General features: G+C 45.6%; 1 protein-coding gene across 1 annotated transcript; it reads right to left on the reverse strand.

The window, feature by feature from the left end:
* Positions 1 to 801: 801 nt before the first annotated feature.
* RNF5 (ring finger protein 5) lies at positions 802 to 12,557 on the reverse strand. The gene is made up of 6 exons (XM_073548737.1): positions 12,401 to 12,557; positions 11,473 to 11,491; positions 11,041 to 11,153; positions 4,043 to 4,103; positions 3,363 to 3,480; positions 802 to 2,887 (listed from the first exon to the last, which is right to left on the reverse strand). Exons 1-6 carry the CDS (start codon positions 12,499 to 12,501, stop codon positions 2,793 to 2,795), a joined length of 507 nt encoding a protein of 168 aa, XP_073404838.1. The 5' UTR covers positions 12,502 to 12,557; the 3' UTR covers positions 802 to 2,792.
* Positions 12,558 to 14,192: the final 1,635 nt, after the last annotated feature.

A 14,192-nucleotide genomic window follows, 5' to 3' on the forward strand; every position in this document is an offset into this window, starting at 1 on the left:
TACTGATCCTGAGTGACATCCTGTATTCTACTCCAGAGCTGCACTCACTATTCTGCTGCTGTAGTCACTATGTACATACATTACATTACTGATCCTGATTTACATCCTGTATTCTACTCCAGAGCTGCACTCACTATTCTGCTGGTGCAGTCACTGTGTACATACATTACATTACTGATCCTGAGTTACACCCTGTATTATACTCCAGAGCTGCACTCACTATTCTGCTGGTGCAGTCACTATGTACATACATTACATTACTGATCCTGAATTACATCCTGTTATATACTCCAGAGCAGAACTCACTATTCTGCTGGTGCAGTCACTGTGTACATACATTACTGATCCTGAGTTACATCCTGTATTCTACTCCAGAGCTGCACTCACTATTCTGCTGGTGCAGTCACTGTGTACACACATTACATTACTGATCCTGAGTTACATCCCAGAGCTGCACTCACTATTCTGCTGGTGCAGTCACTGTGTACATACATTACATTACTGATCCTGAGTTACATCCTGTATTATACTCCAGAGCTGCACTCACTATTCTGCTGGTGCAGTCACTATGTACATACATTACATTACTGATCCTGAGTTACATCCCAGAGCTGCACTCACTATTCTGTTGGTGCAGTCACTGTGTACATACATTACTGATCCTGAGTTACATCCTGTATTATGCTCCAGAGCTGCACTCACTATTCTGCTTCAGTGTATACACACGTATATTACGTCAGCTGCATTATCCTCCAGAGCTGCATGCTTACCGCCCCACCCTTGTGTTATACAGACACAGTGTAATAGACTCTGTTTAATGACCGGTAACAGGTGAATGTACAGCACTCGCTGCTGTCAGACATATTTACATTTCAACATACATCAGATTAACATTTCTGCTTTTACATCAATGTTTGGTAGTGAAAAATTAGTACAAAAAAATAGTTGCGCCCTGGAAGGGTGTGAAGGGGTGAAGATGGAGTGAAAGTGTGGGGGATGGGTGGGAGATGGAACCTCCTGTTCTGGGCGTCAGGATGGGACCAGAACACTTACTGATCAGTGCTCGCACTGTGGCTTCCCATCTAACTACAACTCCCAGCAAACCCAACACCACAGATCAGCTGTGTTTAACTCCTGGTTGTTTAGCGTTCATAAGATTACGTCTCTAGAATGTTGAGAGCTGTAGTTTTTGCAAAAGCTTGAGAGCAGTGGCTCAGTGATGTGGTGAGGTGTAGAGGCAGCAGATGGCAGATCCTGCTCTGCTGCTGGGCTTATGTCCCACCTAAACAGTCAGTTATCAAGGGTCTCCTTATTCCCTACAGGGGCATCCAGCTCCAAAGAAGATCACATACAGTATAAAGTCTGATGCATCTCTCTGACTGACAGCCAAAGCGGCAAAATAAATATTCATATAATTAGTTACCATCTATCCAGGCGAGCGATTCCTGCGTCCCGGTACCATTCCATTAGCCGGCCTGGTGCGACGTCAGCAGACCAGAGGAGCTGGGGATGTGGTAGGGCAGTAGTGCTGTCCGGCGGCCATGTAACATCAGCAGTCAGCCAGCCCCCTCCATGTGCTGTCCCTGGAGACGCTCCCGTGTCAGACCCAAGCTTAGGCTGCCGTTACCAGAACCTTTGCTAACTGAATAATAGGAATATTTATTTTGCAGCGATAAGTTAACAGTGCAGGGGACTCTGTAGTGGGTTTTTCCACACCTTTGGTGCATTTTCACTTTTTTTTTTTTTTTTTTTTTTTTTAAGCATTTCCCTATTTTATTCTAGAAATTGTTCAATGCAAATATGAATAAGAAAAATGGTAAAGCATTTTTTTTTTTTTTTTTTTTTTTACTAGGCAGAAAAAAAAGGAAATCTGCGTTTAACTCTTTGTAATACTTAGGAATAATGCCACAGGAAATGCCCCTGGAGAACAGAAGGACGACCCCCTTTTTTTTTGCTGGACAACCCCCTCAGAAAGCTTGAAGGGCGAGATACCGATCAGGAGTTTCCTAATTGACCCTTAAAGGGTTATTCCCATCTGTTCAAGTTATTACTGATCCACAAGGCAGACAAGTTTCTCATTACTGGGGGTCCTATTGCTGGGACCACTACAGATCCTTACAGGGCTTTGAAGTAGCGGTGGTCGCGTATGCCATCTCTGGTGGTCCCATAGACACTGTCACTCACAGCCGTGTTGCGAGACCGGTGGGGTCCCAGTGATCGGTCCTTTGTTTACACTAGGTCTAGGTAATAACACTTTCCTTTTTCTATGGCCGTCCAAATCTCTGGAACATTGTATAACCCTGTAGGTTCCATTTATGCCAGATTGCAGGACTCTTACTGTGTACTGTCAGCTACAGACATCGCTGGGCTCCGCTATCAGACATGGGAGCAGTCGTTAGATTGTGCCGCCAGCTAGTGCACTTTACTTAGATGACGTGTGAAGGGATAAGACGATGAGAGAAGATGTTCAGCATCGGTACAAGGGGCCGTCGGGACCGGAATATTGTAATCTATATCCCGCATTGGGTATTGCAACCATTTATAATGTGTAAAAAATAAAAGACCAGGAGGACAAATACTTACAAATCTAAAAAGATTTACGGTGACCCGGGGAGGAGGGACATAAAGTGCTCGGAGAGGAGGAGATGATTGGATGAGATCTAGGGAGTGCGCGAATAAGGAGACAGTCTCGTAGGCCGAGGGACCGGATGGAGAGGAGATCGGAGCAGAGGAACCGTGAGTGTGCGGTATGACTAAGGCCCCCTACTGGCGAGTGGTATGAACTGCCAGCCTCACACGCTGATCAACCACAGGAAAAAGAAGGCAGCGATGATGAGGAAGAGGGAGTCCGGTAGTCCGAACATCCGTCCCTGGGGGAGTCCAGTGTCTGCAAAGGCGAAAGAAAAAGGAAAGTAAATCTGTGTCCAATATACCACACAACGAAAAAAGCCAGAGAGCAAAGCCAAGAGCGATGGTACCTCTCCCTGCACACAGGCCTGATAAGGTCTGTACACCAATGATTCAGCTATACTAATGAGGGGGCTGCTCTCGATTGCCAGCAGAATAATTTGCAATCATGTATCAGCCTGTCCACAGCAGCACAGAGAATTTAAGAAGCACTCAGATCAAAGGAACGACGAGCGTGTCCAGTAGTGACTATAGGAGGCTTCTTCGTGTCATTTAAAAAGGAGCAGAAATACAATTGAATATCACAACAGGCTGCAATTCACATACCGACCACTTGGTGGCCACACAGGCACATGCGGCATAAGTGTCTCCCGATAGAATACCGCAAAATCCAAGCTGGAGGAGGAGGAGGAACAAGAGAGGTAAAGAAGGACACATGTGAAACGAGAACTTACCTGCACGCGGAGCTGACTGGAAATCATTAGTGTTAAAAACTGTAGTAAAAAAGCCAAACGGGAAAGCGCCGATGCCGAAAGACATGTGGAAGCCGGTGTCTGTGAACCCGGGGACCCCCTGCAACATGGAGAGAAAACCGCAATGAATATGACAGAGCCATGTATATAATGCCTATATAACAAAAAAAAAAAAAAACAAACCTGCAGAGCGTGACCACAGAAACCCCGGGACGTCTCCTATGTCTCAAGACTATGTGCGAACCCTGGAACGGGCACTATGAGAACATGATGCCCGGGCAGATTATGGGCAAGAACAGCAGCCACACAACGTAGAATAATGAGCTTTCTAATAACATCTCCAGTGCTGGCCCCCCCGCAGGATACAGCCTTCAATACAGACAGTGCAAAGCTACCTGCAGTACAGCAGTGCCCTCTACCTGCAGCAAGCGGAGGCTGTGCCAACCATCAGTGCCAAAGCCGTATAAACTACGTAATGATGGTTATAGTTTATACCCATCTCTCCTCTAACTGGCATTACACGTGGCACAATAACGAACGTCTGGCACTGATTCCACAGAAGTCAGGACTAATGCCCAGGAATCACAGGGCAACAAGAGTCTCTGGGGTTTTGTGAAAGCTGCACTGCTCGTCTCAGTCCACAGACTGATGGGGCGACCTACCCACGCGGCGCGATTCTCTGGTTCTGGCCTCTGTCCCTGAGGTCTCGGAGGAGTCTTCAACCTAAAAAGTAAAAGGACAGAAGTGAGGCAGGTGGTGGTTGCGTATGTGACGCCTGTCAATTCGCAGGACATATTGGTGGTCTGTGGCCACTGGATGGGAGCCCTCCAAGTCTCTTACCACCTGGTGCCTCTTTAGATACAAATCTACTAAGTTCTGGGGCACCGCTCCACAACAACGTCATCAAACCGGACCTACCAAGCAGCGGAGATGCCAGCAGGTAGGAGTAGTCCGCAGGGCTCCCGTCCGGTGGCCATGAGCTGCTAACTCAGCTGCTGCTCATTTCTAGCAACAAAAAATAGCTCTGGTGTATGCAGTAGAGTCTGTCCAACCTGACCAGAACACCAATCACAACAACCTGACAAAAGCCAGAATCAGGAAGATGGTAGACGAAGGCCAGGAGAGGTACGTAAGTGACTGGAAGAACAAAATCATCAGCTCACAGAAACTGACCATGTACCGGAGTCTACAGAGAGACTACAGACTGGCCCCATATCTGGAGAAACTCCCAGACCCCAGAGACCGCAAGATCCTGAGCCGATATAAGGAAGGTGAAGAGTTCTTAGACAGAGCAGAATTATCTCTTCATGTTACAGAAAGAGAAGAAATTCGAAGTGCACCTGAAGAAACAGAGGAATGGAAACATGTGACCCAGAGAAGCAGGAGGATCGGGAGGCGGTCAGCACCCAGGAACTAGTATCAGGCTCTTACACAGGAGAACAATGAAGAAATACATCAGGATAAGACTCTGCCCACAAACAGCAACCTTGCACGCCTTCAGAGTCCTCCTGGATGGAGAAAGAAAAATGTTGTGAAGAAGAAACGGAGAGTTGTGGTCATGGGGAATTCCCTGTTGAGAGGAACAGAGGCCGCTATCTGCAGACCGGATATAACTTCAAGAGAAATGTGCTGTCTTCCAGGTGCAAAAACTAAAGATGTGTCTGACAGGATATCAGGACTCTTCAGACCTACAGATGACTACCCATTCCTGCTACTACATGTGGGGACAAATGACACCGCAAGAAACGACCTGGAAACCATCTGCAGAGACTTTGAAGACTTAGGCAAGAAAGTGAAACAACTGGGAGCGCAGGTGGTCTTCTCTTCCATCCTCCCAGTGGATGGCCATGGAACAAGGAGGTGGAATAAGATTCTGCAGGTGAACAACTGGCTACGTCGATGGTGCCGTCAGCAACGATTTGGATTTATGGGTCACGGAGTGAATTACCTATACAATGGACTACTTACTAGAGATGGGGTGCACCTTACGAAGACTGGAAAACATGTATTTGGAAGTCGCCTTGCTACACTTGTAAGGAGAGCTTTAATCTAGAACAACATGGGAAGGGAAGCAAAAGACCAGAAAAAGCCATACACCTGACAAATGCTATTGAGAACTCTGCTATTAGAAGTGGAAAGGAAGAACAAAGACAAAAGAATCTAAATAATAAAAATATTGGAGAAAGAGAAACCAATCACAAACTAAAATGTTTCTATACTAATGCACAAAGCATGGGCAACAAACAAGGAGAATTGGAACTACTAACACAGGAAAAGAAATATGATGTCATTGGAATCACTGAAACTTGGTGGGACAATACACATGATTGGAATACAAGACTAGAAGGATACAACTTATTTGCAAGAAACAGACTTGATAAACGAGGAGGAGGTGTCGCATTGTATGTTAGAAACACGTATATCTGCACAGAGATTGAAGATTATCTAAAGCTGACAATGAATTGAGGCTTGCAAGAGACGTCAAAAGCAATAACAACGGATTTTGGTGATATGTCAAAAGTAAAAAAGTCAAAGATGCTATAGGATTTTTACAGGATGAAAATGATGAAATGGTAAGACAGGATGTTGAGAAGGCCGAACTTTTAAATTCCTATTTTGCATCAGTTTTCTCTCAGAAAGGAAATGTAATATCAACTGTTCTTCACTGTCCTATTAAGAGAATAGAAGAATCCAGGATATCTATAGACAGAAAGATAGTGAGGAAACATTTAGCTAACCTAAATGAATTCAAGTCTCCAGGTCCAGATGAATTACACCCCAGAGTACTGAAGGAGATAGCAGAAGAAATTTTTGAACCCCTCTCCATAATCTTTGAAAATTCTTGGAGAACAGGAGAAGTCCCAGAAGAGCAAATGTTGTTCCTAACTTCAAAAAAGGGGAAGAAGGTGGACCCAGGCAACTATGGGCCGGTGAGTTTGACTTCTATACCAGGAAAGTTCTTTGAACAAATTATTAAACAACATGTATGTCAGTACCTGGATAAGAATGAAGTGATTAAACTGAGTCAGCATGGGTTTGTAACTAATAAGTCATGTCAGACTAACTTAATTTCCTTCTTTGACAGAACCACTGATTGGGTGGATCAGGGAAATGCTGTAGATATAGTATATCTTGACTTCAGCAAAGCAACGTCTGTGGAGAAAATCCAAACTACACGAAGATTTTATCTATTTTAAGTTTATGCTTAGAACATACAACACTGCCCTTGACCTCTCCAAACAAGCCTATTTCAACACCCTCATCACCTCACTGTCCAATAACCCGAAACGTCTCTTTGACACTTTTCATTCTCTACTCAATCCAAGAGTACAGGCCCCAACCACGGAGCTCCGAGCTGACGATCTGGCCAATTACTTCAAAGAAAAAAATTGACCAGAATCGACAGGAAATTATCTCCCAATCACCTCATACCATGCACTGTCCTCCCTCCCCCACCGCATCTAGCTCACTCTCTGATTTTGAACCAGTTACAGAAGAAGAAGTAAGCAGGCTCCTTGCATCTTCTCGCCCAACCACTTGCACCAGTGACCCATTTCCGTCACATCTCCTCCAGTCCCTTTCCCCTGCTGTCACCCCTCACCTAACTAAAATATTTAACCTCTCTCTCTTCTGGTATTTTTCCCTCCTCATTTAAGCATGCCATCATACATCCACTACTTAAAAAACCATCCCTCGACCAAAACTGTGCCGCTAACTATAGACCTGTCTCTAATCTTCCCTTCATCTCTAAACTCCTGGAACGCCTGGTCCACTCCCATCTTATCCGCTATCTCTCAGAAAACTCTGTTCTCGACCCTCTCCAATCCAGTTTCCGCTATTTACACTCCACTGAAACTGCCCTCACTAAAGTCTCTAATGATCTGCTAACAGCTAAATCAAATGGTCATTACTCCATGCTAATTCTCTTGGATCTCTCTGCAGCATTCGACACTGTGGATCGTCAGCTCCTCCTCACTATGCTCCGTTCCATTGGCCTCAAGGACACCGTTCTCTCATGGTTCTCCTCCTACCTCTCCAACCGCTCCTTTACTGTATCTTTTGCCGGTTCCTCCTCCTCTCACCTTCCCCTTACTGTTGGGGTCCCTCAAGGATGGGTTCTAGGCCCCCTCCTCTTCTCCTTGTACACTTCCCCTATTCATCAAACGATAAGTAGATTTGGTTTCCAGTACCATTTCTATGCTGATGACACCCAATTATACGCTTCTTCTCCTGACATCACGCCAGCCTTTCTAGAAAACACCGGCGATTGTCTAAACGCTGTGTCTAATATCATGTCCTCACTATATCTGAAACTGAACCTGTCAAAGACTGAACTCCTTGTGTTTCCTCCCGCTACTAATGTACCTATACCCGACATTGCCATTTCTGTGTGTGGTTCCACTATTACTCCCCAGCAACAGGCCCGCTGTCTTGGGGTCATACTTGATTCCGAGCTTTCCTTTGCCCCCCACATTCGATCACTGGCTCGCTCTTGTCATCTGCACCTCAAAAACATTTCTAGAATTCGACCTTTTCTTACTTTTGACTCTGCAAAAACTCTTACTGTTTCTCTTATTCATTCTCGTCTCGACTATTGTAACTCTCTTCTAATCGGTCTCCCTCTTACCAAACTCTCCCCTCTCCAATCTGTCTTGAATGCTGCAGCCAGGATCATATTCCTCACCAATCGTTACACCGATGCCTCTACCTTGTGCCAGTCATTACACTGGCTACCCATCCACTCCAGAATTCAGTATAAACTTATTACCCTCACCCACAAAGCCCTCCATAGCTCAGCACCACCTTACATCTCCTCCCTTGTTTCAGTATACCACCCTACCCGTGCCCTCCGTTCTGCTGATGACCTGAGGTTAGCATCCTCAGTAGTCAGAACCTCCCACTCCCGTCTCCAAGACTATACACGTGCTGCGCCAATTCTTTGGAATGTACTTCCCAGGTCATTACAATTAGTCCCCAATCCCCACAATTTTAAGCGTGCCCTGAAAACGCATTTATTCAGACTGGCCTATCGCCTCAACACATTAACTTAATCTATCCCTGTGTGGCACAGCCAAAAGTTTTACCATAACCAGGTTCCCTGCATCATGTTCTCACATGCTTTATGCATCCATTAGCCCTCTGTGTTAGTACTGTTACACACTTAACATTATGGCTGGTCCATACAATCAGGGCAACTGCTACCACCCACCTTTCGTGTCTACCTCTTTCCTCATAGATTGTAAGCTTGCGAGCAGGGCCCTCATTCCTCTTGGTATTTGTTATAATCTACTGTATGTGATTATTGTTATGCTGTAATGTCTATTGTCTGTACAAATCCCCTCTGAAATGTAAAGTGCTGCGGAATATGTCGGCGCTATAAAAATAAAATGTATTATTATTAGACAAAGTATCTCACACAATCCTTATTGAAAAAATGACTAAGTATGGAATGGACAATGCAACTGTTAGGTGGATTCATAACTGGCTTAGTGATCGGTCCCAAAGAGTGGTCGTAAATGGCTGCACATCCAGTTGGAAGAATGTCTCAAGTGGGGTACCACAGGGCTCTGTCCTGGGCCCTGTATTGTTCAACATCTTTATCAACGATTTAGATGAAGGAATTGAGGGTAAACTGATTAAATTTGCTGATGACACAAAGCTAGGAGGGATAGCTAATACTAATGAAGAGAGAGAGAGGATTCAAAAAGATATAAATAAACTGGAGCAGTGGGCAGCAACTAACAGAATGGTTTTTAACAGAGAAAAATGCAAAGTACTACATCTGGGCAATAAAAATGATAAAAGCATATACAGAATGGGAGGAATAGGGCTAAGCAACCGCACATGTGAAAAAGACTTGGGTATACTAATACAGGGTTCCCCAACTCCAGGCCTTATGGCCCACCAACAGATCATGTTTTCAGGATTTCCTTAGTATTGCTCAGGTGATAATTGCTTCACCTGTGCAATACAAAGGAAATCCTGAAAACATGATCTGTTGGTGGGCCTTGAGGACTGGAGTTGGGGGAACCCTGTACTAATAGATCACAGTGTGATGCAGCAGCAAAAAAGGCAAATGCAATTCTAGGATGTATTAACAGAAGCATTCAGTCTAGATCACGTGAAGTCATTATTGCCCTCTACTCCTCTTTGGTCAGACCTCATCTGGAATATTGTGTCCAGTTTTGGGCACCACATTTTAAAAAAAAGACATCAACAAACTGGAGCAAGTTCAGAAAAGAGCGACCAGAATGGTGACCGGTCTGCAAACCCTGTCTTATGAGGAAAGGTTGCAGGATTTGGGAATGTTTAGCTTGCAAAAGAGGAGACGGAGAGGAGACATAATAGCGGTCTACAAATATCTAAAGGGCTGTCACATTGTAGAAGGATCATCTTTATTCTCATTTTCACAAGGAAAGACTAGAAGCAATGGGATGAAACTGAATGGGAGGAGACAGTTTAGATATTAGAAACATTTTTTTGACAGAGTGATCAATGTGTGGAACAGGCTGCCACGAGAGGTGGTGAGTTCTCCTTCAATAGAAGTCTTCAAACAGAGGCTGGACAGACATCTTTCTGGGATGATTTAGCGAATCCTGCTTTGAGCAGGGGGTTGGACCAGATGGCCCAGGAGGTCCCTTCCAACTCTACGATTCTATAGACTCAGTGCCCACAGTCTGGCCATCGAATCCGACCAACACAGGCAGAGCTACAAGCCCAGGGAGGAAAGACTGTGCCAACACTGACCAGGAGGCCCTGGAGCATGAGACCCACTTCCTGCTACACTGCCCCAAATACTCAGCAGTGAGGGACACTCACATCTCTTCCCGGATTTCATCACCATGAAGGAGGAAGAGAAAACATATATGCTGCTGGGGGAAGAAGAGAGAGCAGTGGAGATAGCAGCGCAATATGTGAGCGAATGTCAGACTACGAGAAAGAGAACTATGATATGCCATGGACTTCTATGGCCCCCACCCTGGATCTGCCCCATGCCCCCCATCCACCTTCCCTATGCCATGGACTTCTATAGCCCCACCCTGGATCTGCCCCATCCACCTTCCCTATGCCATGGACTTCTATAGTCCCATCCTATAGAAGTCCATGGCATCCACCTTGCCCCCACCACCTTGCCCCCATCCACCTTTCCTACAGCCCCTTCCCAACATCCCTACAGTCCCTATCCCCTTTTGTACACTTGCTTTGGCAAAACTAATGTGTATTTAGTCCTGCCAAAAAAAACCTTCTTTGAATTTGAATCTGTACCCACGGAGATGCATAAATCTGCACAGAAAACGTATACTCCAAACGGGTGGGAGGGACTTTTAGATGAAAACACGGTAATGTCCTATAAGGAACAGTTAGAGGATCTGGGAATGTTTAGCTTGCAAAAAGACACAGATTAGATATTAGAAAAAACTTTTTGACAGTGAGGGTGATCAATGAATGGAACAGGCTCCCACGACAGGTGGGGAGTTCTCCTTCAATAGAAGTCTTCACGCAGAGGCCGGACAGACATCTGTCTGGGATGATTTAGCAAATACTGCTTTGAGCAGGGGGTTGGACCAGATGGCCTAGGAGGTCCCTTCCAACTCTACGATTCTAGAATTCTTTGTGCAGAGTCAAGGTTTAAGAAGCGCGGCCCAGGGGAAATCGTTACCTGGGGTCCTGCTGATTCGTGTCCCCTCTGCCGTATATAGGGATCACGTTCTCGCGGCTGATCCCCGCTTTGCACACTGGACACTCCTGTCGCTCAGGCCGCGTCTCGAACCACTGGAAAGAACAGAGAATTAGCGCTCACAATAGTATCAGCCGATTATTAGGGGTCTGTGCACCTCACTGCTGCCCTAGCACGATGCCCCCCCGCACCGGATCACAGAGCATTAGTCGGCGCTGCAGTGAGTCCGGCTGCTGCCAATTGTCCCAAGGTCATTTCTAATAGAATGGATTCTTCCCTCCACGTACAGAGAGCGACCGCCCCCCACCCCTATACCCTCCCTCTAACAGCTCATACCGGGCAGCCGCACCTGACATCCGCAGTGCATGCAAATCACGAAGAGGTTAATATGAAATATAAAAGATGAGGACTCACCTGGTGTAGACACGGCCAGCTGCGGGAAAACGGAGAGAACACCATCAGTAAATACACCTGTCAGGGCATGCTGGGAGTTGTAGTCTCCGGGACCATCGACATAGTGAAGATTTACACACCGCGACCTCAGCTAGTGATATTTACCCAGAAAACAATGTGGCCGCTTCTGTCATAAATATCAGGTGCATGAAATCCATGAGACTATAAAGTCAGGACTATGCAGAGAATGCTGATAGGTGGGGGTCCCGCTGCCGAGACCCCCAATGATCTGACCAGTGCCTGATTGGAAAGGAGCGGTGACCGTGTCTATCCAGTCTCTATTGGACACCGGTGAGAACACAACATCTCCTCCTTAGGATGGGTCATCAACATCAGATCTGTGGGGGGGTCCGACACCTGACAACACCCCCAAACAGCCGATATCACGGTGTACAGAGCTGCCCTCTTCTGCCGGAGCTGAGAACATCTGCACAGTGGGGTTTCCAGGTGTCGGACCCCCAATATCTTTTAAGTCGCTGCTTTCTTAGTTTTCTGTCATGTGAGGAACTTTAGTTCCACGGGAACAACAAGGGGTTAAAAAGGTCAGATCGGCACTAACTCTGATCACGGTCACTAAAGCGGAGCCCTCCGTGACATCACACGGCGCCTGGGATAATCCGGTGCTGGTGGTGCGGGCTCCTATTTTTGGGGGCTCCACAATCCCATGTATTGATGCCCCCAATGAGCTGTGTAATTCCTGCTTTCTCCTGCGGGGGTGCTGCAGGGAGCGGCCCCGATCATTAGACACTGGGGAGAACGCCTTTAAGACCTCAGCATTGGGCAGCATTTCTTAGTGACCCCCGCCGTAATAATGTATCAGGAGGTGGCACATACAGGACTAAACGCCTGTCAGTAACGTAAAGTGAGAACTGACCGCCCTCAGACTCACCAGTACAAGTGTCCACACACACTGACCACCGGCTCCCGAGCAGTCTCCAGGCAGATATTACATTCATATGCCACACCGGGGCTGCCAGCAGCCGCCGCCATGGCAACCGAGAGACCGGAACCTTGCCGGGCCAAGGCGGAACATAACGGAAGAGGTCCAGTAGCTGATTGGAGAATAACGTAACCCGATCAAGCATGTAATTGGTCCCAACACGTGTCAATCACATTCGCCTGCTTTCATTGGCCAAGCTATGTTGTTTGATGCAATCAGGTGTAATCCCTGAAAGAAAACGTTGATTGGCTGAGAAGCGAATCTTACGGCGATAAGTGGGCGGGACAGCTGTCTGTCAAACTCCAGCCCCGCCCTGTTTATGTGTATTACATAATCACATGGCATCCAGATGTAACGAGTTTTTTTTTTCCTTATTCAAGTAACTTTATTGACACAAAGCAGTTTACACAGTGAACAAATCCTGTACTGAAAGCGAATGGTCATATAATTATTAACCCCTTCATTTTCACCTTTGGCTTTTTTTGACGCATGGGTACTAAACGTTATCTGAAAGAAAAACTGTTGCACTTAGCAACCTATCAGAGCTCAGTTTTCATCTCTGAAACCATGACGACCACTCATAGTGACAGCTATTAGTGGTCGTAACCATGGATACCTAAGGTCCTGCAATGCCTGCACATGGGGTAAGCGACATAGCTAATCAGAACAACTATACTACATTACTAGTTGGAGGCATTTGCTAATATTATTATTATTACCCCTGCTACATATTGGGCTAGGATCCTGGAGATGGGAATACCAGTCTAACCCTTCCCGCTGTGGACTATTTTCACTTCTATTTTTTCTCCGCCTTCTCCACAGCTGTATGAGGCTTTTTTTCCTGCAGGACAAGTTGTAGTTTTGAACACTTTTCATTTTACCATATAATGTAATGAAAAATGGGGGGGAAAAATCCACGCGCGGTGAAATGGTGAAAAAAAATGTAATTCCTCCTTTGTTTTGGTTTCGTTTTTACGGCGTTCATTATGAGGTAAACTTTACCCACAATCATGATTCTCCTGGTCAGTCGGATCCCGGATATCAGTGGCTGAAATTTGGAAAAAAAAAATTGATTTGCGTTGTAAGACTTGTATTTTTTTTATTTTGGGGTGACATGTTTAATGTCACCATTTTGGGGAACAAACAATTATTTTTTGGGAAAGTGCAATGGCCAAAAGCAGGCAATATTGACACTTAATTTTTTTTATTTTCATTATTTATCAAATGGGTCAGACAATTTAATAGTTTCATAGCTTGGACTTTTTCTGAAGTGGCGATATGTAATATGCTTATTTTTTTATTACATTTAACTGGGGGGATTTTAATTTTAATTTTTTTTTTTTGCTATGTTTTTATTACTTTTTTATTTTTAAATTCCCACAGGGGATCTGAACCTGCAATGACTATTCCAGTATATGGGACAAATTACGGTCTGTTATGGCTGGCCGTGAAGAGGTAGCCAGTGGGGTTTTCTCCAGGCCGCGATCACGCTATGGAGGGGATGATGAGCGCCTGAAAGGTTGGACCACTGGGGTGGTGGAAGACAGGGGTCAAGAAAAAAACAAAAACAGGCAGAGATGCTTACCTGTATAGACAGGCCTCAATACAACTGCACTAACAGGGTGCAGCGGACCCAAGTAAAATGGCAACTGCACAGGTGTAATAGTACGTAAGCTGGCAAACTAACGTCAAAGTTCCTTACACTTGCCAGTCCTACTCTAACATGAAAACCTCAAAAAGA

The sequence above is a fragment of the Dendrobates tinctorius genome, unplaced genomic scaffold (genome assembly GCF_039654945.1).
Source record: "Dendrobates tinctorius isolate UK_male_01 unplaced genomic scaffold, ASM3965494v1 ptg000158l, whole genome shotgun sequence".
Classification (NCBI taxonomy): Eukaryota; Metazoa; Chordata; class Amphibia; order Anura; family Dendrobatidae; genus Dendrobates; species Dendrobates tinctorius.

What these genes read in the sequence shown, in the direction of transcription:
- RNF5 (XM_073548737.1), bottom strand. Translation starts at nt 12,501, where the DNA reads ATGGCGGCGGCTGCTGGCAGCCCCGGTGTGGCATATGAATGTAATATC. An exon ending in ACGAATCAGCAGGACCCCAG is followed by an intron (nt 4,104 to 11,040) that starts GTAACGATTTCC and finishes TTTACTTTTTAG; the next exon opens with GTTGAAGACTCCTCCGAGAC. An exon ending in CCAGTCAGCTCCGCGTGCAG is followed by an intron (nt 2,888 to 3,362) that starts GTAAGTTCTCGT and finishes TCGCCTTTGCAG; the next exon opens with ACACTGGACTCCCCCAGGGA.